Below are 26780 nucleotides of genomic sequence, written 5' to 3'. Positions count from 1 at the left end.
CTCCAGTGGGTACCCCGAAAGATTCCTCTCTATTTGTCTGTGTATATATATATATATATATATTTATATTTCTTCACTTAGCTTACACTGATGCAAAAAAAACAACTCATTTAGGACGGTGTCATTCAGTGCCTTGCAAAAAAAAAAAAAAATACACGAGATATTAAATAGAACTGGGTCAAACAAGCATTGCAGATGCTGCGGGTCCCCCACGACCCGGCTCATGAGAAGCGAGAATTCCACCTGCTGCTTCCACGTGCCACAGAAATTACTCACAAGTGTGGTTTTTATGAAGCATCTCGCATCCCAGGCTTGTTTTTCCTGGTGCTGTAACTCTATGATTCAGCTGATTTAAGTCTCTTGCTAAGTGCTTGACCCACCCTGAGCATCCTTTTGGCTGCATTTTAACTTCCTCTAGGTCAAGGCGCTGGAGTATGAGCGTGACTTGTCACCTGTAGCATCCAAAATAGCTTTTTCTCAGGCTGTAACACCCCGTTTTGGGGGTATTTTGGGGCATTCAGCAGCACTTTTTGCCTTTGGCAGGCTGAGAAAGACCGACCGGCGCTCCAGCCTCACCGAGGGGGGAATAAAGAATGACTTTATTTTGGTGTGTTGCTGCAGGAGGGTTTTGCAGCATGCAAAGGTGTGGGAATATGTACATGGGGAAGGGGGTTTTTTTTAGGATTAAAGGGTTCAAATTGCAACCTGGCAGCTTGTTGCTTGAAAACCCCATATCTGCCCCTGTCCTGGGGGATAGAGGTGCTTGGGTGCCCCAGGGAAAGGGGTGGCAGCGGGACTAAGGGGGTTAAACAAAACCCTGCTCATTAGCAAAGGGCATTTTTGGAGATGCTCTTGCAAGGATGCCAAGGAGAGGTCCCCTCTGCCTGGTCCCTCTCGGGGTGGCCCCGAGGAGGAGGAGGTGGTGAAGGCCATGTTTTTTGGGGTACATCCAGCTGTCCTGCCTCACTGGGGACGTGTTTGGAGCGGAGAAGGAAATTTTCATTCAGTTGCCTAAACCAGAGACAACCCCAAGGAAGCGATGGGGGTAAACCCCAAGGAGGTGATGGAGGTGAACCCCAGGGAGCTGATGGAGGTGAACCCCAGGGAGCTGATGGAGGTGAACCCCAAGGAGCTGATGGAGGTGAACCCCAAGGAGCTGATGGAGGTGAACCCCAGGGAGCTGATGGAGGTGAACCCCAAGGAGCTGATGGAGGTGAACCCCAAGGAGGTGATGAAGGTGAACCCCAGGGAGCAGATGGAGGTGAACCCCAAGGAGCTGATGGACGTGAACCCCAAGGAGCTGATGGAGGTGAACCCCAAGGAGCTGATGGAGGTGAACCCCAGGGAGCTGATGGAGGTGAACCCCAGGGAGCTGATGGAGTGAACCCCAAGGAGGTGATGGGGAGCGCCAGCGCCCGCGCGCCCCAAGGGCTCTTCACCGACGATGACCGCAAGCAAGAACGGGGAGGGTGGGGGGTCCCCACGGGGCCACGGGTGACATCTCAAAGCCGTGGGATCCCGGGATCCATCAGTGCATGGCGAAGAGGACGAGGAGCAGGAGGGCGGCGAGTGAGGCGTCGGCGAGGTGCAGCCGGATGCCGTTGGCCAGGCGGTACTCGCGGTACTGCTGGATGCACATCTCCCGGATCACCTTGGTCACCACCCTGTTCTCCAGCTCCACCTCCGTCTGGTTCACGGCCTGCCCCGCGTCCGAGGCGTTCTTCTTGGCGGCGGGGCCGATGCTGTGCTCGGTGACGGTGATGTTGAAGCAGTCGGCCACGAAGACGTCCTGCGGGACGTAGCCGCCGTAGTCGCGGTAATACACCTGGTTGGGGTAACGCGCCGAGTTCTCGTTCCACCAGCGGTACTCGTCGGGGCTGTCGAAGCGATAGTGCATCCCCGACATGGCCTTGCCCATGGCGTAGCCCCCCAGCCCCCCCACCACGGCGCCCGCCGCCGCCGCCCCCGCCACGTGCTTGAAGTTGGTCTTGGGTTTGGGAGCTTTCCACGGCTTCTGGTTGTGGTAGCTGCCCCCGCTGGAGGGGTTGTAGCCCTGGCCCCAGCCTGGGTAGCCAGGGTTGTGGGGGTAGCCCGGGTTGTGTGGGTAGCCGGGGTTGTGTGGGTAGCCGGGGTTGTGGGGGTAGCCCGGGTTGTGGGGGTAGCCGGGCTGGCGGGGGTAGCTGGGCTGGCGGTGGCTCCCCGTGCCCCACGTGCCCCCGCCGGGTTTGCCTTTGCCCTTCTTGGAGAAGGCGACGTCGGTGCAGATGCCGAGGAGCAGGACCACCAAGAGGCAGGTGAGCAGGAGCCTGGCCATGGCTGTGGAACCTGAGGGCACGAGGACAGGGAGTGTCAGGGCAGGAGGCAGAGACCCCCTGGCTCCCACGCCGTCTAAAACACACTCCAGCCCCCTAAATCCGGCTGCAGAATAAACAGCTTTGCACTTAAATGCATATTTATCTCTCCCCCAAAGTATTAATCCTCCCCCCAAAAATATATATTTATTTTATATATATATTTATTTTGTTATACATATATATCCCCCCATGGGTTTTCAGCAGGTAACGACAATTTTAAGCAGTGAAAGAAAAACCTTTTGGAAAAAAAAAAACCGCTTCAACTAACTGGGAGGTAAAACCCCACTTATCAAACCTGCTCTGCCTAATCAGATGACAGAAACGGGATTTCTGATGTGCCAGGATCAATGCAATGAGTGGATCCAGCCCAATCCCAAAGCTTTTGCATACCCAGTGCTGCCAGGAAGGCAACGCCCAGCCCGGCCCCAGAGGTTTTATATTCCCAAGGAACAGAATTCAGCGTATTTTGCCCACATCCCTGTTAATGTGCAACAGACCTGAAGTGAAAACCAACATTTTTTGAGTTTAACATGTTTGCAATTATCCCTTACTCAGCGTTTCCTGCTGGCATTGCAGGGACATGCCAGGAATCTCCCACATCAGCTGGTGGGCTGGCAAGGCTGAAATCCTATTTAACGAGCCATTTCTCTCCCTATGTGTATAATCCAGCCTGTATGACACACACCAGGTCTGCAAATCCTTTGGAAAGCACCTCCAGGATTCCTTTGGATGCCCCCCTGCAAAGCCAAGGGCACCAAATTGCTGCTCCCCTCGTGTTTAATATGTGAGTGCACCATAGCAAAGAGTTTTTCCATCCTTCCTGAGCCTGAGCTATCCCCCAAAATCCCACGCCAGGATGCTGGGTAGGGCGAGAGAAGCATTCTCAGTGTGGGTGGGTGTTTCACAGCACCCTTGGATGTGCTTTCTGGCTCATGTTACAGCAAGAAACAATTAATTATAAGTCCTAAATGTTTTTGTTTTTTTTTTGCAGCAACTAATGGACCAACTTCCTTAAAATTCACCCCTTTCCCCAGGGATAACCCTAATGCAAGTAGGAGGTGATGGTCTCTCCTGAGATATCACCCTTAACAGCCAAAGAGGCCAAACAACCCACTGTTTAAACCAGAAATTCTTCTGTTGCGACCTAGATATGGTTTTATGGGCTACAAAAAGCAAATTAATCTCTCCTTGGGTTCAGATAATGATGTTTTTCTCTCCACACTCCCTAAAATCTGGTCTCATGTCAAGAAACGTTTGATTTAAAGCCTTTTAAACGTCTATGTTTGGGTGGGATCGTTTGCAAAAGGCCTAAACGAAAGAGCAGGGAAGATGCACAAGCCTGTCCCTGGTGATGGGGAGGAATTCCAGGCTTGGGCTGCCTGCTCATGGAAAAATCTGGGTGCAAACCACCCTCTTTGGAGTGGGTTTGCTGCCTCCTCACCCACCCGCTGGGGGCAGGGATGAGATCAGGGGGTTAAAAATAGCTGAAAGACACGGCAGAAACAACAAAACCTGGGTGAAAATCAGGAAATGGGGGGGGGGGGGAGACAGCAAAATGGCAATTTTTAATTTTTGTTTTGAGATATCACTCCCCACAGTGAGTTCCAAGGAGGAAAAATCGGCCCCCGGATGAAAACAGGTTATGGTAAAGCCCTGGAGGATGTTCCAGCCCAGCAGCTCTGACCTGCTCCTCTAATTGCCTTCGCAGAGCTGAGCTCTGATAAACAGGGCAAAGGCTCGTTAGCGTCGCGCTAATTAACCAGCTCTGAGCTTCGCCCCGAGCAAACGGGTTCCCTGGCAAAAACCCGGGGGTGATGGGCACCAGGAGCCGCTTCCCCGGGCTTGGAGCTGTGATCCCTCTGCTTGGAAACAACATTTCTGCTGTGACCATAATATCGATATTAAATTATGCCATCGAATGGCTTCGTAGGTATTTTGCCCTGACTCTGTTTAACCTTCCTCTCCTCTCTGCGGATGTGGGAAACGAGGAATTAATTCAGGTGGTTTAGACCGGGGCGGTTTCTCTCCGTGCTGGAGAACGGGAGGAATTCTGTGCTCCTTCAGGGCACAGGGGGAGTGGAAAATGGAGGCTGCGAGGAGGGATCACGAGCAGCAATTACGTGCTCAGGGTCGGCAAGGAGGAGGTTTCGGGTTTAGAGGGGAAAACCAACACCCCGGTGCCAAAACAAGTGTGGAAATAACCTTGGTAAGGTGCCCGTGGAGAGGGAGAGGGTGGGGGAGGAAGCACCGGGAGGTGTGGAAGGTGGAGGTGGGAAGATGCTCGGGAATGGGGGTGTCCAGACCCTCCTGGCGATGCTGGGAATGTCTCGGCTTGTCGGGGATGGAAATTCCAGGTCGGGGGTTTTGGGAAAGGGGGCTGCAGGCTGGCAGTTTGCTCTCTGAAAATGTCACCTCTAGTTTTAGAAATCCTCCCCCCTCCCCTTTTTTTTTTCTGTTAATCCCCCAAATAACGGGGGAGCAGCTGGGAGACGAGGGAAAGGACAAAACCCTCCAAGGGAAAATTCCCCGCCGGCATCAGCGCTGAGCAAGCACCGAGTAAACAAGCACCGGGCAAAGCCGAGCTCTGGCTCTTAAGGAGACGCTGGAAATGTCTATTTTTAGGCAGCGATGGCAGGGAAAGGAGGCAGCTCCCGATCCCCGCGATGCTGCTCGGCCTTCCAACCCCCCTCGCCCCTGGGTTTATCCCACCCGGAGCCGCCGCGTCCCTTTTTCCCCGGCACTCACCGGCCGGGAGCTCCTTCCCTGCTCGGCTCGAGGTGATTCAGCCCCAGCAGCTCCGGGGAGGAATAAATAGCGAGAGGGAGGAGCTGGGGCTGCGCAGCCCAGCCCCGCACGGGCTCCAGCCCCGTCCTTCCCCGGGGAATACCGCGGCCGGAGCCCCCAAAACTGGGCTTGGCCCCGGAGCAGCCCTCCCGCACGATCCGGGAGCGGGGAGCAACGCCGGAGGCCAAACGAGTGCCTGGGAAATCGCAGCTCTTGGATGGTTTCTCCGAGAAATAGCAGGGATGGGGAAACCTTGGGAAATCGCAGGGCTCGAATGGTTTTGTTGGAGAAACGCCAGGGTTTGGGGCTGGTTTGGAAATCCTGGAATACTGCGGCGTTTGGGTTTTGTGCTGGAGAAATATCAGGATTTGGGGCTTGCTTGGGAATCTTGGAATGGTTTATTGAAGAAATATCAATGGGATCAGCAGGGTTTGGGCCTGGTTTGGAAATCTTGGAATATTGCAGCATTTGGATGGTTTATTGAAGAATATCAGTGAGGCCAGCAGGATTTAGGGTGGGGCTGGAAATCTTGGAAAATCGCAGTGCTTGGATCTTTTTATTGAAGAAATATGAGGGTTTGGGGCTGGTTTGGAAATCTTGGGAAATCACAGAATTTGGATTGTTTGTTGAAGAATATCAACGGGATGAGCAGGTTTGGGGCTGGTTTGGGAATCTCACGGTTTCCTTTCTCTGGGAAAGGAAAGGATGCTTTCAGCACTTGCTGGCTGCAGCTCCAAACCCATTATCCATTATCCTGTGAAACAGGGAGCTGTTCTGTGGATCGATGGAGAGGAAATAAAACAGGCTCAGACTCGTGGGAGAAAGGAGAAATCTGCCTCCAGAGTTTGTCTCACTCCAGAGGGGGAAAACTCACTCCTGCAGTCACAGTTTCTGTTGAGTTATCCTGATATTTAATGGGAGGAAACACCAGAGAGGGCAACTAAAAGTTCCCTGGGATGCTCATGGCAAACTGGGGCTTTTTCAGAGGGTAAGAATATGTGGTTGGAATATACAGGGACCTAAAGAGCAGGATGGGGAGTTTTCCCATCCTTTAGGGTTAAGGTGGGCTGTAATAAACAGTTGGAGTCCAGAGAAACCTGGGCTGGTTGCGTGGAGGTTGGGAGATGCAAATAAAGCTGGGAATTAATTACACTGAGACTGATTTACATCAGGCCTGGGCTGATCCTGGGGGGATTCTTCCCTCTGCCCCCTCAGGTGAGACCCCACCTGCAGAGCTGCTCCAGCCCTGGAATCCCCAACTTCAGAAGGATTTGGAGCTGCTGGAGCGAGTCCAGAGGAGGCCCCGGAGCTGCTCCAAGGGCTGGAGCCCCTCTGCTCTGGAGCCAGGCTGGGAGAGCTGGGGGGGTTCACCTGGAGAGGAGAAGGCTCCAGGGAGAGCTGAGAGCCCCTTCCAGGGCCTGAAGGGGCTCCAGGAGAGCTGGAGAGGGACTGGGGACAAGGGATGGAGGGACAGGACACAGGGAATGGCTTCCCAGTGCCAGAGAGCAGGGCTGGATGGGATATTGGGAAGGAATTGTTGGTTGTGAGAGTGAGGAGAGGCTGGGCTGGAATTGCCAGAGAAGCTGTGGCTGCCCCTGGATCCCTGGGAGTGTCCAGGGCCAGGTTGGAGCAACCTGGGCTAGTGGAAGGTGTCCCTGCCCGTGGAATGGGATGGGTTTTGAGATCCCTTCCAACCCAAAACATTCCAGGATTTTATGATTTTAACTCAGCCACTGATGCAGCCAAACCTCTCCTGAGGTTTTGCTGGGCCAGGAACATCCATCCCAGCACTGCTCCCACCCCTGGACCACAGAGCACATCTGGCTGTAAAGGGGATTTTATCCTGATGCTCCATTCCCTTGTTTATCCATCTGGCTGGATTATGTTAAAAAAATTAAAGTGATTTCTGTCTGGTAGGGAAATGGCCTGTACTGGGAGCTTGGGCTGTGCTGGGAAGAACTGGATATTAATTTCTGGAGGAGAAAATCAAATAACAGGGCAGGATTAAGGTGTGTGAGCCTGTCAAGGCTCTCTCCTGCAGGAGATATTTATTCCATGTGTGAATGCACAGATGGTTCCTGATTCCCTGGTTTGGGTTCTAATACTCTTCCCTGGGATGTCTAAAATCCCAAGCCAGGAAGGGAAAGAAATACAGCACTGGGAATGAGATGTTTGGGATTAATCCATCCACAGCTTCTAAAAATAATGATTTTTCTGTACTAAAATATTTTGAAGGAAGTTTTGGTCTTGTTTGGTGAAATACAGAAACTCTGTTAGATTCCAGCTGCAAATGGAGCAGGAGCAGCCTATGGATTATTAATTAATTTTTAATTTATCCTGGAAGTTGCAGGGCTAAACACACCCAGCCCAGTGTATCCAGGGCTTCTCTTTAATGGGGCCATGTGGGTTTTTAGCTTCTCAGCAGGGTAAAATTTCTCTCAGCTTCAAGGCAGGAGCTGCATCGATCTCCACTGGAGGTTTGGCCCTTCTTCATCCACGGGGGATGGTGGAAACACAACAGGCTCTGTGCCAGCTTAGAAATCATTAATGGGATGAGTTTTTCTTGTAAGGGATGGAAAATGCTGAGTTTGGGTTAATGGTGAGCTGGGAAAGGGGGTGGGTTCATCTCCTTCACTGCTCCTCATTGATTTTTAAATTTTTTTTTGTGGCTTTAATTCACACAAAACACTTTTATTCACATGACTCTGGGCTTACTTGGAGAAGCAGCTGCAGCTTGTGAGAGTCTGTGAGGGATTTCCTGGGGTTTTGGGGTAATCTGGTGGGGTTTGGAGGCGGGGATGGAGTCCCACAGCCTCACCCCATCCCAATGTCACTCCCTGGAGCTGGCAAAAAGTCTGGGCTCAGGCTCATCCCATCTCAAATCCCACTGAGTTCATCCAGAAACATCTTTGAACCCTCCAAATGCAAAAATAATCGGGAATAGGTGCTGTGTTCAGAGAGTTAATGGAATGTGTTTTGCAGAACTTGGGTTACTTTCCAGCCTCACCACAGAACAGGCTCCTCAAAGTAAAACTCCTTCATTTGTCTTGGGATCCAGATGTCTCTGTAACATTTGGCTCCTGCCTGGATGGTGGGAGCCTTGCAGAGGAAAGGTGATTTGGGGACTGAGTGGGGTGATGGCAGCCCAGGGAAGGAAAGCACTGGGGGCACTTCCTTCCCTGCCAGAAGAAAAGATGCCACTCAGGCTGTTGCTTTCCCATCTCAGTGTGTAGTTAAAACATTGAAGTTTTGTTAGGGTATTTTGCATTTTTTTTTTTGGTGGCAAGGGCTTCATTGCACACCTGGGGTGAAGCTGTGCCGGGGCTGCAGCCCTGCAGAGCCCAGGAAGGAGAAAGGACAGAAGAGAAATGTCATTTTTGGCCGATTTTTAGTGGAGGAGGGTCTTTATCTGCACCAGCTGCAGGATTACACAGCTCGTGGGTGGTGTTTCTCCTTTGCTCTTGACATCCTTAATTTTACCTGTAAAAAGAAAAAAATAAGATAGAAGGATTTAAAAAGGGATAAAAGGTGTCCAAGGCCAGGTTGGACGGGGCTTGGAGCAACCTGGTCTGGTGGGAGGTGTCCCTGCCCATGGCAGGGGGTGGCACTGGATGGGCTTTGAGGTCCTTTCCAACCCAAACCATCCCAGGATTCCATGATGATATAAATTTTTAGCCTTTTCCATGGATGAAATCAGGCCAGGAGGAAAAACTGGCAGGAGCAGGGTGTTGAATCCACACACTCCCAGGATATCCGTGGTTGTGTAACCTGTGATGGAAAGCAGGAGAAGTCCCAGCAATTCCCTAATCCCAGAGACACGTCAGGGCACGAGGAACGTGCCAGGGGAGGAACCACAGAGGGGAAAAATCCATCCAGCCAAACTTTCCATCCAGCACCTCCTGTTGCTTCCAGGAGGGGTTTTCTTCTTGGCCAGAGGCAGCTCTGCTGCAAAGCCAAGGATCTCATGGAAAAAAGGAATCAGCTCGTGGCTCTGCAGTCGTGGGGGGGGTTGTCCCTTCCGTGTGGATCTGCTTCCATCAGCACTGATGTCATTTTGGAACAGGATCCACGGGCAGAAGTGACTCACAGGCACCAGGACCCTGCCAGCACCCTCCTGCTGCTGGGAGGCTCCAGGGAGAGGTTATTAAAGGTGGTTTTGGGGGGAGAAAGCAGCAAATAAGGCAAAGCTTTTCCTTGTTGTGCTTCAAAGACAAATCCAGACCCTCGAGGAAGCAGATGAGCCACGTTAATTTATTATTCATTTCTTTTCCTTGGGACTGGCAAGTGGAATATGAAATATTGGGGGCTGCAAACACCCTCCTGCTCCTCATTGTTGGACAGTGTCTTAAAGGGACTCTAAATGCTCATCCATGGGGTTAAAAATGTTCATTATAGGGTTAAAAATGTTCATCCATGGGGTTAAAAATGTTCATTATAGGGTTAAAAATGTTCATCCATGGGGTTATAAATGTTCATTATAGGGTTAAAAATGTTCATCCATGGGGTTAAAAATGTTCATTATAGGGTTAAAAATGTTCATCCATGGGGTTATAAATGTTCATTATAGGGTTAAAAATGTTCATTATAGGGTTATAAATGTGCATCCACGGGGTTATAAATGTGCATTATAGGGTTATAAATGTTCATCCATTTTTTTAAAAATGTTTGTCCATAGGGTTAAAAATGTTCATCCAGGGGGTTAAAAATGTTCATCCATGGGCTTATAAATGCTCATCCATAGGGTTAGAAGTGTTTATCTGTGGGGTTATAAATGCTCATCCATAGGGTTAGAAGTGTTTATCTGTGGGGTTATAAGTGTTCATCCATGGGGTTAGAAGTGTTTACCCACCAGGTTGTAAATGTTCATAAACAGGGTTATAAATCTTCATTCGTAGGGTTAATAATGTTCATCTATGGGATTATAAGTGTTTACCCATCAGGTTATAAATGTTCATTCATGGGGTTAAAAGTGCTAATCCATGGGGTTATGAATGCTCATCCATAGGGGTTGGAAGTGCTCATCCCTGGGGTTATAAATGTCCATCTGAGGGGTATTAAGTGTCTTTCCACCAGGTTATAAATGTCCATCCAGCTCTTCAATCTGATTGGGGGTGTAATAACTCTGCTCATTGCTATTCCAGGCAGGAAAAGCTCCTTAAGGATGGGAGGAACCCTCCCCTCCCCTCCCTGACTCAGGGTGATGCCTTCCCAGTGATGCACTGAGGCTTTGGGAGAGAACCTGCCTGAGATACAGCTCCCAGAAATGGGCCTTTGACCTCTCCCAGGCATGGCAGCATCACCTGGGTGCTAGAAGGCAAAATAACAGCTTTTTATTAAAATAAAATAAAGTAAAATTAAATTAAAACCAAAAAAAATTAAAAAGATAAAATAAAATAAATTAAAAATACAATAAATTAGATTTAATAAATAAATAAAATAAAATAAAATGCTTATTTGGAAATACTTTCTCATTTTGGAAAAAGAACTGATAATAAAAGTGCTTTGAAACGCAAAAAAAAAAGAAATCAGGTTTGTCTGTTCGAGCCTCCATCTGGGTTGATTTGTGGGAGATGGGAGCAGTCAGTCCCACTTGTTGAAGATATTTGGTGTCTGCTCCAGTTTCCGCCCAGCATTGGAATTAAAAATAACCTTTCCCGGTGCCTTGGGAGCAGGACACGAACAATCCCTGCTGTGTTTGGGAAAAGGCCGTAACCCTGCCCGGGAAGGGCTCCTTCTGTCCTTGCTGTCAATAAACCTCCTGTTCCTCACGCAGGGCAGCGTTTGGGGGAACACGCTGTTCCTCCCCAGAGCTCCAGGACAAACTCCTTCCATCCATCCCCAGATCCAGCTCCCCATCCTTGCTGTCAATAAACCTCCTGTTCCTCACCCGGGGCAGCGTTTGGGGGAACACGCTGTTCCTCCCCAGAGCTCCAGGACAAACTCCTTCCCGGCCATCCCCACATCCAGCTCCCCATCCTTGCTGTCAATAAACCTCCTGTTCCTCACCCGGGGCAGCGTTTGGGGGAACACGCTGTTCCTCCCCAGAGCTCCAGGGCAAACTCCTTCCCGGCCATCCCCCCCAAGCTGAGCCTCCCCCCGAGCGGCTCCTCCGCGGGACGAGCCGAACATCCCCGCTTTCCTTTCCATCCCCGCTTTCCTTTCCATCCCTGCTTTCCTTTCCATCCCCGCTTTCCTTTCCATCCCCGCTTTCCTTTCCATCCCCGCTTTCCTTTCCATCCCTGCTTTCCTTTCCATCCCTGCTTTCCTTTCCATCCCTGCTTTCCTTTCCATCCCCGCTTTCCTTTCCATCCCCGCTTTCCTTTCCATCCCCGCTTTCCTTTCCTCGGAGCGGGCTTTGCAAGGCGTGACTCACCGGAGGTTTCCTCTGCTCTCCTCTCCTTCTCTCCCGTTTATTTTTACCCTGCAATCCCCTCTCCGGGCTCGGAGCCACCGGGGGTGACACGAGGGCCGGGCTGAGGTCACCTGTCAGAAATAACCCGGGCACAGCCGGGCTGGGTGAACTCACACCGGTTTGGGCTCAGTGAGCCCTGTGAGCTCAGCCCCTGCTCCGGGAAACTGCTCCTCTCCCGGAATTCCTCAGCTGGGAGCCCACAGCTTGTGGGAATTCAGGAAATTCAGGCCGAGGGGTTTCAATGTGCTCCCAAGCGGAGGCAGGAGCAACTTTTGGAGGGGTGATGGATGCAGGGATAATATCCTTGGGCTCTTCCTGGCTGGGTCGAGTTGGGAAAAGGACAGGAGAAGTCAGTTCTTGGGGCTCCTTGTGGATTCCTGGCTGGGTCGAGTTGGGAAAGGAGCAGGAAAAATCAGTTTTCGTAGTGGGAAAATGGGCTGTGGGTGAGCTGGAGAAAGCTGAACCCCAGGAAATGCAGGTAATTGCTTGATTTTTATTTAAAAATAAACTAAGTCGACCAATAGACTGAAACAAGGACCAGGTTGGAGAGGGAGAAATACTTTTTTAAATATATATTTTTAAAATATTTTATTTCTAAAATTTCTTTTTAAAATATTCATTTTTAAATATTTATTTTTAAATATTTATATTAAAATATTTATAATATTTATCAAATATTTATAATATAATTAATAATGTTTATATTTTAAATATTTATTTTAAATATTTATATTAAAATATTTATTGTTAAATTTTAAAAATTATTTTATTTTTAATTTAATTTTTATTTTTATTTGATTTTAATTTGATTTTAATTTGATTTTAATTTTCTCTTTTATTTGTTTGAATTTTAATTTAAAATTTATTTTTACATTTTAAAAATGTATTTTAAAATATTTTTTAAATTATGGTTTTCTCTTACACATCTAATTTTGGCCCAGGATTTTACCTTGTTTATTCACCTGAGAACAAAACAAGCTTTTACCTCCCCTGACCTGGTTTCTCACTCACATGCTTGGTGAGGATGAGATGATTAAACCCAGCTGGCTCACAAAATCGTCATGTAAATCCTCTTAGATGAGCTGGGGAGGATGTTTCCACTCAGATTTTCCCCTCTCCCTCCATGGAAAGTGTTCCCAGGGCTGGGGTTTTGTGGGGTTTCATCCCCTTTTGCTCTGGGTGTAAATGAGAACAAGCAAAGACAAATTGGGCGTGGGAAATGCATGTTGAGGGAAATTGGGCCAGATTTTTAGGATTAAATGGTTTCCCATGGGATGTGCCCCCCCATCCCTTTTGGAGCATCTTCCAGCTGGGATGTTGCCCCAGGATGACACGACTTTGTCCAAAGCCTTCCTTTCCCCTAAAGCAACAATGTCAAGGCTTGTGGTTTATAAATGTACCACAGGGACCTTTATACACCAAATATCCCGGCATTAGGTGTCAAATCTGCTCCTCCTCAGGCCCTTTTTTCTTGGAAAGGGAGCTGCTGCTGAGGAGCAGCTTTGCCATCGGCTGTGTGGGAGCAGGAACAAGCCACCAGGCGTTGTCTGGCACGAGGAGAAGCCCAGGGAGAGACTGGGCTGCTCTGGAGATGCTCAAGATGCTCCTGTGGAGTTGTCATGGGTACGATGCTCATCTCCATGGCTACAGGGGAATGTGAGGGATGTGGGAACGGGGCTGGGAGCTGAAATGCTGCATGTTCTCCCTCAGCTGGTGTAAATAAATAATGCTTGGAACCATCCAAGAGGTTTATTTCCAGGGTTAACAGCTGGGTTTTAGCTGGAGCCTGGAGACAGCTGAGATTCCAAACGGTTTTATTTGTGAACGACTGAGATTTGCAGCATCTCCCCTGAGGTGTTTCCATGGTGGATTCCCTGAGGATCCAAGTGTGATGCACTCAGAGGAGGCTCAGGGGGTTTTACTCACCCTTAGCCAATGTGATTGAAAATCCCAGATAACATTCCTGCTTCTGAGCCAAGATTATGTGACGGGAATGGCTCCCTGAGAAATAAAGTCGTGTGCAGACAGGGAAGTTCAGTTTTGACAGGGATATGGAGAAGGAAACATTTTGAAATGAGGTGTTGTTTTTTTTTTCCCAGTTAACAATATTTTGGATAAAACCAAAGATTATGCACAGCAGGACCATCTAGTTAATACAGTCTGGATTTTGGATGTGCCAGTTTTGGGGGATGAGTGGAGAGACACCAGAGCCAACAATTCTCCTGAAGGATTTCTCCTTAATTTTATCTCTAACTTTACCAAAGCAGGTCTCAGGCCACATGGAGAATACCAGGACAACAAAGTTCCATCTGTGCAGAGGGCTGGGATTCCAGGGGAAGGAGCCCACAGGCTTTTCAGAGCCTGGGATTGCCCTCTGTGCCCTCGAAAGGAAAAATCCAGAGGTATCAAGCACAGGATGCAAAGCATTTTATCTGGTGATGCTTCAAGGGGATGGAGAATGGTTTAGATGATGAAAATAAACCTTGTTGTGAGTCTGGTGGGAGGAGGACCAGAGGGCAAAGCCCAGCTTGGGAAATGTTTTACTCCATGATGGGCAAAGAGAATTTTTTCTCACCCTGTGATTATCCCCAAAGCTGCCTCTGACTGAAGGACACAACAGGAAAGTGCCCTTTCCCAGTAGCTCTGGCGACCTCGGCTTGGTTTGCAGAGCATTTCTCAAGCCCAGAGGGACCCTGAGTACAAAATAATGATCAAAAGGCAAAAGAGGGAGGAGATTCCATTTACAGCAGAGGATCAGGACTGGCTGCTTATCCCGAGCTCACTCTGGGTTTGTTTCACAGCATCATCCTGAAAGCAAAGCCTCATCCAGAGCCACTAAACAGCAAACAACGAGCAGCACTAATAAAGCAACACAGTTTATTGTTCTCAAAACTTTATTCTGGCCTGAAAAATCTGTGCCATCCAAAATATTCTCATGGCATCGAAATTCCAAGGAGTTTTTCATGTTAAAAACAAAGGAAACTGGAGCAAAGCCTCTGGGACCTGGATTCTCACAAAGCTGAGCTTGTTTGGGAATTTGGGTTAAGGAGTCAGTAGGTAATTCATGGCTCAGAAAAAAAATGGGATTTTGGTATAATTACATAACTCCTCAGCTGAGATTAAATGAAATTTAAGATGAGAATTGGGATCTTATTCCTCCCTCAGTAATTACTGGAGATCCGCTGCACAAACAGCTTGAAAATGAACATTTTGGGGATGGGAATGAAATTCTGAACAACCCTCCATGGCAGCTGGTTTGTATCTAAGCTTCCTGAGCTGTTTTTAGGGGATGATGAGAAGAACAGATGGAAGAGGTCATGGATCCTTTTTCTGGAGGAAAAAGGGAGGTTGGTGTTCATTGAAAAACCGGGAGAAAAGAAGGGAAACAAAATAACAATGGTAAAATTGGGTACTATTGTAATTGCAGGAATAGACTGATTCTGGCAAAACTGGCTGCACTTTTCCTGTGTTTCTCCTTAGTTCCGGGAATAGAGGAGAACAATTTGGATCCTGAAATAGGTGTTGGGGGGGGAAACACACCTGGGGTGAGCAGAGATGCCAACCCAGGCAGAGTTGCTGCCTCCAGCCTTTGAATTATTAATTGGGATCTATTAATTATAGACACTTCTGGGGTCAGTGGGTGCAGCACAAGGAAGGTGAGGTGTCCCAGGGGTTGAATTCCAAGAGGAGGATTTGAGAAGGGAAGTGGTTTAATCAACACCAGTTTGGTTCAGCCTTTAGAAGTCGCCCAACACAGATCCAGACAAACTGAGACAGGAAAAAAACCTCTCTGACAGAGGAGACACCCACTTTTCATTAAAAAAAATACTTTTAGGAGCTGGAAACGAGTCGATTTCAGTCTTTAATTTATCAATACAAATAATCAAGCAGAGGGAAGGTGCCTGTGTGGGGTGGGAGTGGAGGTTAATCATAAATCATGACCTGGCTTTGGGTGGGGAATTATTATCCAGCTTGTCCTCACTTTTTTTTTTTTTTCAAAACCAAAGTGCCCTCCAGGTGGTTTAGAACAATTTTCTGGATTATTCCTTGGTGATTTACCATTAACTCAAAGTTCTTCACATTTTTAATCCACCTACCTTCCAGGGAGGGAGCAGAGATAATGCAGTGCTGACCATACACATAATATGCATCTATTTTGGGGTGAATCTCCCTGTTATTCATTATTTATCTGTTATTTATTGTGACCCACCTACTAGAAATGATTTTAGGAAGAAGAACCAGATGAATTCACTTTGTTTGTTTGTGGGCCTTGATGATCTCAAAGTTCTTTTCCAACCCAAACAACCCTGTGATTTTGTGATTTTTTTAATCAATGGATGAACTAAATAAATACTATTGCTTTTATGTTACTTAACATTTAAAGCAGATAATCCCTGTGCTCTTCTGCACCACAAAGTGGATATTACTGTGTTTAAAACGTAACACTGCCATGGAGAGGAGCTTATAAAAACAAGGCAGACCTTTCCTTTTTAATTATCTCAGCATTTCATGACTCTAAGCCTTCAAAATACACCAAGCTGGGAGCAGGAAAGTCGGGAATGTATTTCCTGATTGAATCCCAGGTATGAACATCACTTTTCCCCACCACCAACCCTCCTCTGACCACAAAATACTCCGTTTTAAAGCTGATTTTTGCACATGACGCCATCACATGTTTTCCAGATGGGCCGAGGGCATCCCTGGAGACGGGGTTCCTGCAGAAATCCTCCTTCGGGCTTCAACTCCCTAAATCCCTTTGGAAAAAGCCTTTCCAACACTGACCTCTGCAGGAGAGGAACTGCCTAAAACCAGCTGACTCTGGGCAACAATAACCTAAATAATACATAAACCAGGTGTTTCCTGCTGGCTGTGGGTAGGAAGAGCCTTTTAATAATGCATAAAAATGGGGCACTTCTCTCTTGGTTGGCAAACAGAGACTATTTCGGGGAGGGAGATCCTGGGAAATCCTCGTTTGGTGGATCTGCAAACTCCTGTATGGATTTTGTAAATAATTTGCTGTTGGACAAAGCAGTTTGAAACGAGGGGGTGAAGGATATGAAAGAAAAGCAGGAATTTCATGCCATAAATGTATAAATTGGGAGGCAAAGCCCTGCCTGGGCTTCCCTGGGAGCAGGGGAAGAGCCCCCTGACCACGGCAAGGGGATGGAACGACGGATTTTTAAGGTCCCTTCCAACCCAAACCATTCCATGATTCCATGACTGAAAACACAGCAACCCCCTTCGCCTGCAGTTTTGCCCCTGAGCCCCCAGCTTTAATTAAGCTCTAATTCAGCTGTAATCCTGAGGGCAGGAGAGCCCCGAGCCCCACAGTAGGAGGGGGTTTTGTGTGCTGGATCTTGGGGAGATGGAGTTGGGGGTCCCGTGGGCCACTACCAGGGGCTTGCCCATTCACCTCCTCAGCCCCGGAGCCCCCTCGGCCCTGGAGTCTCCTTGGATCCAGCCCTGGAGCCCCCACCTCCATGTCACCCTCTCAGCCCTGGAGCCCCCTCGGCCCCAGAGCCCCCTCAGCCCTGAGACCCCCGTGGCCAGGGCGATTCCTCAGCCTTGGAGCCCCCATTCAGCCCCTGAGCCCCCTCAGTCCCTGAGAGCCCTCAGCCATGGGCTCCCCTCATCCCCAGAGCCCACTGAGCCCCCCTCAGTCCCTGAGAGCCCTCAGCCATGGGCTCCCCTCATCCCCAGAGCCCACTGAGCCCCCTCAGTCCCTGAGAGCCCTCAGCCATGGGCTCCCCTCATCCCCAGAGCCCACTGAGCCCCCCTCAGTCCCTGAGAGCCCTCAGCCATGGGCTCCCCTCATCCCCAGAGCCCACTCAGCCCCAAAGCACCTCCAACTCCGGAGCCCCCTTGGCCCTGGGCCCCCCCAGACACAACCCTGGCCCCGGAACCCCCTCAGCCCCAGGGGCCTCCTTGGCTGTCCCCCCCCTCAGCCTTGGAGCCCCCTCACCCCTAGAGCCCCTTGAGCCCCAGAGACCCCTCAGTCCTGGAGACCCTCAGTCCTGGAGACCCCTCAGTCCTGGAGACCCTCAGTCCTGGAGACCCTCAGTCCTGAAGACCCTCAGTCCCGGAACGCTCCTCAGCCCCAGAGCCCCCCTTGGCTGTGGCCCCCCCCGGCCCCAGAGTTCCCTTGGTCCCAGAGCCCTCTTGGCCCTGGAGCCCCCTCAGCCGCAATCGCGGCCCTGAAGCCCCCCCTTGGCTGCAGAAATTCCTCAGAACCCCCTCAGCCCCGGGGCCCCCTCAGAACGGTTCCCTGTGGAAAGCAGGAAGATGGAGGGTGCGAACAAAGGAATCAGTGGTGGGTTTGGCTGGGAAGGGCTTTAATGTGCCCCACAGTGCCCGGGGGTCCCGGGTGTGGGGAAGTGTTGTGGGGCAGTGGTGGGTGTCCATCCTTGGGGGTCTGTGAGGGGTGAGCTGGGGGTGAGAGAGAAATGGGGACCCTTCCCCTGCACCCTGGATCATCCAGGCTCTGGGAGCATCCCTGAGGGGTGCTTAGACCCCGAAGGGTGCAGAGGAGGGACCCCAAACTCCACAGAGCACCCCTCAACGGGGAAGGATGTCACACCCGAAACAACACCGAGGAAGAGATGTCAGAGGGATCTGAAGCCCTGCAAGATGTCAGAGGGATCCAGAGCCCTGCAGTGGTTGGGCACAGGTTTGGTGGGAGCTCATGGGGTGTGAGGCACACTCAGCAGACCCCCATCCTACAGCTTGAGTGCCGTGACACGGGGGATGTGGAAGGGACAGGTCTCCTCTGAGCCCGTAGAGCTGCAAAGGAGAAGAAAACATGGGGGGGTGGAGTCAAGGAGGAACTGAATTCCCCTTTCCCTCTGTCCTCCTACAGCCCACGGTGTGCCCACCCCGTGCCCACCACTCACATGAGCCGGTTGCGGATGGGGCGGAAGTGTTTGGTGAGTCTGATGGCAAAGATGATGTTGGGGATGAGAAAGAAGGTGCAGCAGCCCAGGCTGAACCAGAAGGCATTCTGCAAGGAGAGAGCACGGGGGTCCTGCTGAGCTGTGGGGAAGGGGCAGCCCCCAGGCTCTGGGGGAGCTTGGGGAGTCATGGAATCACAGGATATGCTGAGTTGGGAGGGACTCACAAACACCATCAGTCCAACCCTCAGCCCTGCACAGGCCCAGCCCCAGAGTCACCCCCTGTGCCCCAGAGGATCATCCAAACCCTCCTGGAGCTCTGACAGCCTTGGGGCTGTGCCCACTGCCCTGGGGAGCCTGGGCAGTGCCCAACCAGCCTCTGGGGGAAGAACCTTTCCCTGAGATCCAACCTGAGCCTGCCCTGACACAGCTCCAGCCATTCCCTGGGTGCTGTCCCTGGTCCCCCAGAGCAGAGCTCAGTCCCTGCCCCTCCTCTGCCCCTCCCCATGGAGTTGGAACTGCACTGAGGTCTCCCCTCAGTCTCCTCTGCTCCAGCTGAACACACCAAGTGCCCTCAGTGTCCTCACACCGGCCCTTCCCCAGCCTGGTTTCAGGTCCCCTCTGGCCCCCCGGAGGGATGGGATCCTTACCCAGGGGTCAGCGATGCGGTCACACAGGATGACCCTCCCGTTGTCCAGGGCTGTGGCCAGGGGCTGGCACGAGGCCACGTCCTCCCTCAGCTGGAACAAGGGGTAGAGACAAGGCATAAGTGCTCTTCTGGCCCGGGGGGATGCATTTTGCTGCCAAGGCTCAGCTCAAGGATTGCATGTGGGATCTGTGGGAGGGTCCTGGCCCCAAGAATCCCCCTGGGTTGAAGGGGAGCACTCACTCACCGTTTGCCCCACCCAGTTCAGGTACTGGGTGAAGTACCGCAGCTCCTTCCTCGTGAAGCAACCGATCTCCTAGGAAGGGGGAAGGCAGCGTGGAGGGACAGTGCCATGATTTCCAGCCCTGCTCCAACCACCTCCGGGCTAATGTCAGACTTGGAACAAGAGCTGGAAGCTTCAGGTGCTCCTTCCCCTCTTGCGCTCTTTCCTTCTGGAATTTTGTACCCCCTGAGGGCTCATCCAGCCCCGTCTCACCTGCCGCAGGATCTGCTGGGCTTGCACGGGCAGCCGGGCTTCCACCGAGGCCGTGGTAGCCAGTGTCCTCTTCACTCGCTCCTGGGGGGGCACAGCAAGAGCATCCTTAGAGCAGGGAGCAGCAGGATGGGTGCCCCGGGGTGCTGGGAGCAGGGCGTGCCAAGCCCTAAGCTGGGTCTGGTTGCCGGAGGGCAGAGAAAGAGGGATGTGCCCCTGTTGCAGGGGGATTTCTGATTTGCAGCAGCAAATCTAATCACCAAAGGAGATTGATCCTCCCTGGATGGTGTTTTTCCTGGCTCTCCCATCACCCTGTAACTGGTGTTTTTCCTGGCTCTCCCATCACCCTGTAACTGGTTTTTTTTGGGACACTGGCAGACAGGACCCATAGGGCACCACATATTTTTTGGAGCTGGAAGAAGATGTTGAAGTACCTTGAGATGTGGTGCCAAGCGGGAGAGGAACTGGACGCTTTCCCCCAGCTTTGCCTGTGGGACAGTGAGGTGAGAAGGATGAAAAAGCCTTCAAAGGGACACCACTGGGCAGTGCCAGTGGTACCACAAGCCACCAGCCTGGCACAGACTCACCACCAAAACCTCCTGTGACTGCACTGTGGAGTTTTGCATCTGCCACAGGGCTCGGGCCTCGGCTCCCAGCCGTCCTGCCACCGTGCTGTTCCTCTGCGGGGGGACAGTGGGGTGAGGACACCCCCATGGGCACAGAGGGGCACAGAGGGATCCCCCAAGGACATGGAGAGATTCCCCACCACCCACCCTGCTGCTCACCTGCATTTTCTGCAGCCCCTCGAGGTTCCTGGCCAGGCCAGGCAGGCTGGTCTGCACCAAGGGGTTTTTCATCTGAGGGAAAACAGAGTCGGTGGCTGCCCAAAATCCAAACCTGGAGGACTCTCCCGGTATGGGGCTGCATCCTGCTCCCTGCAGAGGGATCCAGCTCCCCTCACCTCCTCCTGGAAGCGCCCATAGTCCACCTCGTCCAGGCCGCTGCGGGCGAAGGTCTCCAGGTCCTGCCTGCCCTCGCTGCGCAGGAGCCGCACGTCCCCCAGGTGGGCAGTGAAGTCTCCCAGGCGTTTTTGGAAGTCAGCCGTGTACTGTGAGGGTTGGACAAGGGATCCTGCAGGGCTGAGGCCAGGCACCTCCATCCCAGTAACCCCAGTAAAGCTCCTGCATCCCTGAGCCGTTACCAGCAGCTCTGGCTGGTGCCGCCCTCACCTTGGGGGTTTTCAGGTGCTCATCCAGGTCGTAGGACCTGTCGAGCTGCAGCACCTCCCACAGCCCTGCACCGCTCTTGCAGTCCCTGGAAGGCAAAGGGATGTTGGCAGCATGATCCCAAATTTGCCCTGGATGTGCAGGGACAGGGGTGGGCTCTTGCAGCACCCACCGGTACGTGGCACTGAGGTTGGAGTCCCTCCTCAGGTTGAGCTGGCGGGTGAGGTTCATGGATGGAGGGAGATTCCCAGGGGTGTCAATGAACTGGGCCAAACAGGAGGAAAGAGAGGGTCAGGGTCAGGCACAGGCATTCCCAGCAATGATTCTGGGGGTGTTCTGCCCTCACAGTTGTGTCCTGAGGTACCTCATCCCATCCAGAACTAATCTTGCCTTTATTTGTACGGTCCCCACTGCAGAGACTCACCCAGTGTGTTCAGAGGGAAAGCAGTGGACAGCCCTGTGCTGGGACCTGTCTGCATGTGTCCAGCCATGGGATGAGTCCCGATCCCATCCCCAATCCCCCAACCCCTCTCTCAGCACCATCACACCATGTGCCAGCCCCAAGCACCCCAGAGATCCCCAAGGACCAGGGAACAGGGATCCCACAGGTAGCAAATTAACAGCCTGAAGGAAATTCCCTGCTGCTGCTGCAAATCCAAGGACATCATCCTAAACTTAATCTTCTGGTCTAGGATGGGGCTTTTCCAGTCAGGTTTAGTGGGAGGATTAGTGGGAGGACAAAGAGTGTTTGGAGTCATTTTGGAGCACACAAGCAGAGATTTATGTGGCGACAGGTGCATGTGTGGCCACCCACCTTATAAATCTCCTGGTTGACCCAATTCCTGCAAACCAGCGTCTGGATGTTGCCCCCAACCAGGAAGGTGGCGAAAACGAGGAGGATGAGGAGCCAGGAGAACAGGAAAGCCAGGCCCACGCCGCTGCAGGAGGGAGAGGAGGGGGTGGGTCTGCAGCCCCGAGAGGGCAGGACCGGGGCTTGCAGGGACCTGCCCGTCCAGCTGCAGCCCCGCGGCTCCTTCCCGAGCCCGGGCACGCTGGGCTGGGAAGGGCCCTGGGAGTGGGGTGTGCCGGGCAGCGGGGCCAGGGCACAGGAGCTGCCAGCTCCCAGGGAGGAGCCGCTTCTCCCACTCCTCCCGGCGCAGGCGGTGGCATCAAAAGCCTTTCCACTGGGCTGCCTCCCAGTTCCTCCCTGGGCTTTGCCCTCCTGGGGTTTTTTGGGGGGGATGAGATGGAACAGCCCCTTTGGGACACAGGGGGATGCTTACACCAGGAGGAACTTGGCACCAGCCTCTCCTCGGCACTCGTAGTCACTCGGGTCCTCACGCTTGGAAAGCCCGTAGGCTCCCAGAGCCATTCCCATCACGTTGCAGGCAAGGATGAGGAGGATGATGGAGCACAGCACCGTGCCCGCGATCCACCTGGGGGGCAGAGCAGCAGGGCACAGCCTCGAGAGAGTATCCTGTCTGTTTAATCCTGAGAACCAGCTGAGGAACAGCTTTGTATCACAAGACCACTATGTAAAGGAGAGTAAGGTGCATCACTTCAGAAAAGGAAAGGCAGCACTCAAAGTGCTTGATCAACAACGACTTCAAAGTCTCTAAATCCATTAACTTGATGTTACCACAGTTCAGTTCAGCAGCACCTTGAGTGTAATATTTCTCAAAGTTGCTTCAAGTTGTTAGTTTGTGTTCATGTTTGTGTTGCGTCTGGCTGAGATGGAGCTCATTTCCCCACAGCCCTCATATACGGGGCTGAGGCACCAGCTGGGGCTCAGCAGGGCTCAGCACCCACCCCTGCTGCACCCCTGCCCCCCTCCCTGCTCCCCAGAGTCACCTGTAGTGCTCGAAGCGCTCCACCTCCCGCAGGTAGGGCCGGCTCCGCTCCTCCGCCGTCACCAGGGCTTTGCTGGCGGGCCGGGTGTAGTCAGGGAGGGGGAAGCTGTCAGCGATGGATTGCACCTTCTGTGCGGTGCGGGACAGCTCCTCCCGCAGATCTGCGGGGCCAAGGCTGTGCTGGAGGTGTGGATGGTTCCCTCATCCCACCCTGTGCCCCCTCAAATCAGGGTTCGCCCCTTGGAGGGTGTCCCTGGTCCGACCACCTCACTCACCCTGGATGACCTGTGCCATCCTCTCCACGGCCAGCTCTGGGATGGAGTTGAAGGTGCCATTGCCCTGCAAGGAAAGAGGGGGTGCTGAGCTGGAGCTGCACGTGGGCGCTGGACCCCCCTGCTCCACCCTGGCCCCCCAAACCTGGCGAATCATCTCCTCAAAGTCGCTTCGGGGCAGCCCGGCCATGGCCTTCAAAACCTTCTCCACCGACGGCACCTTGGGGTGGAAGAATCACAGAATCACAGAATTACAGAGGCTGGAAAAGACCTCTGAGATCATTGAGTCCAACCTGTGACCCAACCCCACCTTGTCCCCCCCACCATGGCACTGATGCCACATCCAGGCTCTGCTTAAACCCCTCCAGGGACGGGGACTCCCCCCCTCCCTGGGCAGCCCATTCCAAGGGCTGATCCCTCTCTCTGGGAAGAACTTCTTCCCCAGGGCCAACCTAAACCTGCCCTGGGGCAGCTCCAGGCTGTGCCCCCTTGTCCTACTGCTGGTTCCTGGGAGCAGAGCCCGACCCCCCCGGCTCCCCCCTCCTGGTAGGGAGTTGCAGAGAGTGAGGAGGTCTCCCCTGAGCCTCCTCCTCTCCAGGCTGAGCCCTCCCAGCTCCCTCAGCTGCTCCTCACAGCACTTGTGCTCCACACCCTTCCCCAGCCTCGTTGCCCTTCTCTGGACACGAGGCAGACAAGAAGGAACCCGTGAGCCCCGGGGAGGTGGTGGGTGCCCCTCGCCCCGTCCCACCTTGCCGTAGTCAGCGCCCAGCTCCAGGCTCTGTGCCCTGCCCAGGGCGCTGGCGCAGGAGGTGCAGCGGGGATCGTCGAGCAGCGCGACCACCCGGCCCCGCCGCTCCCGCAGCGCCGGTTCCAGCTCGGCCCGCGCTGCCGCCAGCGCCCGCGAGGTCCCGTCAAGAATCTGTAAATGGTGCAGCGAGGTCTGTAGGTCTTAAAGAGAAAGCCCAGGGCTAGTTCACGCTGCTCCAGAGGCTCGGCCACCCCGGCTCCCCCTTTGGGGTCGGGCCCCGGCGGAGCCGCACTCCGGCCATACCTGCAGCCCTGTCCTGCAGGTCTGAGAGCGCCGCGTAGGTCATGGCCTTGAGCTGTGTGTGGATGGAGAGCCCCACGCTCCGGCTGAGGCCTGCAAGGCACCGGGAGCCGCGTCAGCATCCCCGTGGGAAGCTCGGGATGCGCCCTCCCCAGTGCCCGGCGAGGCGCTTACCGCCCAAATCGGAGATTATCTGCTTGCGGGGCACCTCGAACTTGTCCACCACCATCTGCACGCCCTGCCGGGAGAGAGGAGCCGCTCAGCCCGGGGGGAGCAGCCGCGGGGAGGGGAGGAAGCCCCGCGTTGGCCATTCAAAACGCATTTTCAAATACAGCCACGTCACCTCCTCTCGCCTTCCAAACCACCTTCCCTGAGGGAAATGCGGCCACCTCCGGGCAGCGCCCTGTGCCCGGGGCGAGGCCGCCTGGGGACCCACCTGGGGGACGTTGGCGAGGTGCTGCCGCAGCGTGCGCAGGGTGGTCGGCACAGCCCCCAGCCCCGGCTCCATCTGCCCCTTGACCCGCTGGCTGGTGACAAAGGCGCAGGTGACGCTGATCCTGCCGGGGATGAGCGGGCGGTCACGGGGCTGCCCCGCGGGACACGGTTCCCCCCCACCCAACACGAGTTCACGGGGCGTTCCGAGGGACTCACAGGATGACGAGGGAGGTGAAGGACAGGCAGGCCAGCAGGCAGTGCCGCCGGCAGCCCAGCGAGCGCCGGTGGGCGCGGAGGCGGCCCCCGCAGCGCCGGCGGCTCCGGCAGTAGCAGAAGCACATCCCGGCCACCGGCATGGCCACGGTGAAGAGCAGGGCCACGGCGGCACAGACCACATAGCCCAGCTCGTACTGCACCACCTGAGTGATGGGAGAGCCTCATCAGTACTGGGACACCGAGTTTGGGGTGCTCTGTGCACCCACGTGCCCTGTCCCAGGTGGATAACACTCCCGTGGGATCCCCTGCCCCACATCCCGGCTCACCTGCGATGTCCGCACTGATCCAGGGTCATTCAGGGCTGCCCGGAGCAACTCTGCAAAATAAATCATGGCACTGGTGAAATAGGTCCCACCCGATGCTCCCCCAACCTTCCCGGGGCAGCGGCACCAGGATGGAGGCAGAGTCCTCCTCCGTGGAGTGTCTCAGAGCCCCTGGAGCAGCTCCGGACATGGAAAAAACCCTGGGATTCTGGCACTTGCAGCAGTGGGATCTCGGCACGCACGGCAGTGGGATCCCAGCACCTCCAGCAGTGGGATCCCGGCACCCACAGCGGGGGGATCCTGGCACCCACAGCGGGGGGATCCTGGCACCCACGGCGGGGGGATCCTGGTACCCACGGCGGGGGGATCCTGGTACCCACGGCGGGGGGATCCTGGCACCCACGGTGGGGGGATCCTGGCACCCACGGCGGGGGGATCCCGGCACCCACAGCAGTGGGATCCTGGCACCCACAGAGTGGGATCCCGGCTCCCCGGGCTCAGGACTCACCCGTGGGCAGGGGGTTCTGCTGGATGAGGTCCAGGCAGCGCCGGACGAGCCCATAGAGGGGGTCGAGCGGGCTGGGCACGCGGTGCAGCGCCGGCACCCGGATCTCGGCGTGGCGGTCGGTGAAGCGCAGGACGGTGGCAGGGCCGGCGGGGTGACACTGCTGGGTGCCCGCGGGGTGCAGCAGTGCCCAGGCCACCAGCAGCGCCCGGGCCAGCAGTAGCCCTGCCGCCCGCATGGCTCCGGCGGCGAGAGGAGAGAGCCGGGGGGCTCCGTCAGCTTGCGAGCGGGCGGAGGGGCATTCCCAGCTCCTGGACGGCTCTCCCCAGGCACGGCTCCTGCCCCGGAAACCTGCCTGACGGGTCGGCCGCCGCGCACAGCCCAGACGCTGCCGTGGCTTGTTCCCCCGATGGGCTCCCCGGGGCGGCTGGGCTTGGCGAGGCTGCGTGGAGGCGTCTCCCAAACCATCCCGGGCCTGTTTCGCAACCCCCCCGGCATCCCTGAGTCACCGTCGAGGGGTCCCCCTCTGTCCCGCCCCTCCCTCCTTTCCCAAAACTGGTGGCAAAGAGGGGTAGGGGGTGGTGAACCCTGCGTGCCTGGGCTGGAGGGTGATTGTCCCTGTCACAGATGCATTGGAAGGAGGGATTTGGGATTTGGGCATCCCTTCGGGGGTGAAAAAGCCCTTGTGGGGGGATCCTCATCTGTGAGTGGGGTCCCTGTGTGGCAGAATCACCCTTTGGAAAAGCATCCCGAGACCTGGGGTAGCAACAAGAGGGGAAAACAGGGGGGAACACATGGAAAGGGATGCTGGGGCCCAGCTGGCAATGCCCACTTGCTGGCCAGGTGTGAGATGAGTTTTCCAGGCTCAGCCAGTCCCTGTCCCACACCCCGAGGCAGCCACAGCTCCTTCCCAGGGCCGGCTCCTGCTCCTCGGCCGAGCAATAATTACAGGCTTGGCTGGAAAAGCAGGAGGCTCAACCTGATCTCCTGTGGGGGGGAGCAGCCCCCCTGTGCCCAGACGGCCCCGGGGCACCCCCGGAGCCGGGACCCTGCTCGGTCGGGCGGGTCCAACCGGCCCTTCCCGGCGTGGATGCTAATCCCTGTGCTTCCCCTCCCTCTGGAAAAGGGGCTCTGCTGGAGGTGCCGGCAGGGTTTTTCCAGGCTGGGCACAGGAAGCTGCTCCCCACCACCCTATTGGGAGTAGGGTGCTGAGGACTGGAAAATCCTGCCCTGGCTGGGCTGGGTCCCCATCCCGGGACAAAATTCCCAGGGTCAGGAAAGCCTGGGATCTTAGCATGGTACATTTATATGCGTGTCTGTGCACGGCAA

General features: G+C 54.0%; 2 protein-coding genes and 1 long non-coding RNA gene across 5 annotated transcripts; 1 reads left to right on the top strand and 2 right to left on the bottom strand.

Moving 5' to 3' along the window:
* Positions 1-1405: 1405 nt before the first annotated feature.
* Positions 1406-5193, bottom strand: LOC113996032 (prion protein). Its single transcript, XM_027736645.2, has 2 exons — positions 5100-5193; positions 1406-2325 (listed from the first exon to the last, which is right to left on the bottom strand). Exon 2 carries the CDS (start codon positions 2312-2314, stop codon positions 1529-1531), a length of 786 nt encoding a protein of 261 aa, XP_027592446.1. The 5' UTR covers positions 2315-2325; positions 5100-5193; the 3' UTR covers positions 1406-1528.
* An 11554-nt stretch (positions 5194-16747) lies between these two features.
* On the top strand, positions 16748-22453 carry LOC120323886. Of its 3 annotated transcripts, none has more exons than XR_005564798.1 (4): positions 16748-17860; positions 18407-18473; positions 19347-19505; positions 19955-22453. It is a non-coding gene; the product is annotated as an uncharacterized LOC120323886 (long non-coding RNA). The 3 variants fall into 3 exon arrangements; XR_005564799.1 differs by having other exon boundaries at positions 19347-20079; positions 20377-22453; XR_005564797.1 differs by having other exon boundaries at positions 19347-22453.
* PROM2 (prominin 2) lies at positions 17862-25689 on the bottom strand. The gene is made up of 23 exons (XM_027736641.2): positions 25455-25689; positions 24950-24999; positions 24624-24826; positions 24409-24529; positions 24147-24210; positions 23976-24065; positions 23673-23872; positions 23070-23144; positions 22928-22991; positions 22654-22813; positions 22086-22238; positions 21617-21740; positions 20975-21066; positions 20806-20890; positions 20538-20684; positions 20362-20433; positions 20164-20256; positions 20011-20064; positions 19580-19660; positions 19331-19399; positions 19088-19177; positions 18441-18547; positions 17862-18330 (listed from the first exon to the last, which is right to left on the bottom strand). The coding sequence occupies exons 1-23, from the start codon at positions 25687-25689 to the stop codon at positions 18267-18269; spliced, it is 2493 nt and encodes an 830-aa protein (XP_027592442.1). The 3' UTR covers positions 17862-18266.
* Between the last annotated feature and the right edge of the window lie 1091 nt (positions 25690-26780).

The sequence above is a fragment of the Pipra filicauda genome, unplaced genomic scaffold, assembly GCF_003945595.2.
Source record: "Pipra filicauda isolate LSUMZ 115617 unplaced genomic scaffold, ASM394559v2 scaffold364_size791107_pilon, whole genome shotgun sequence".
NCBI lineage: Eukaryota > Metazoa > Chordata > Aves > Passeriformes > Pipridae > Pipra > Pipra filicauda.
Note: the sequence above shows the minus strand (reverse complement) of the source record. Positions and strands in the feature narration are given on the sequence as shown.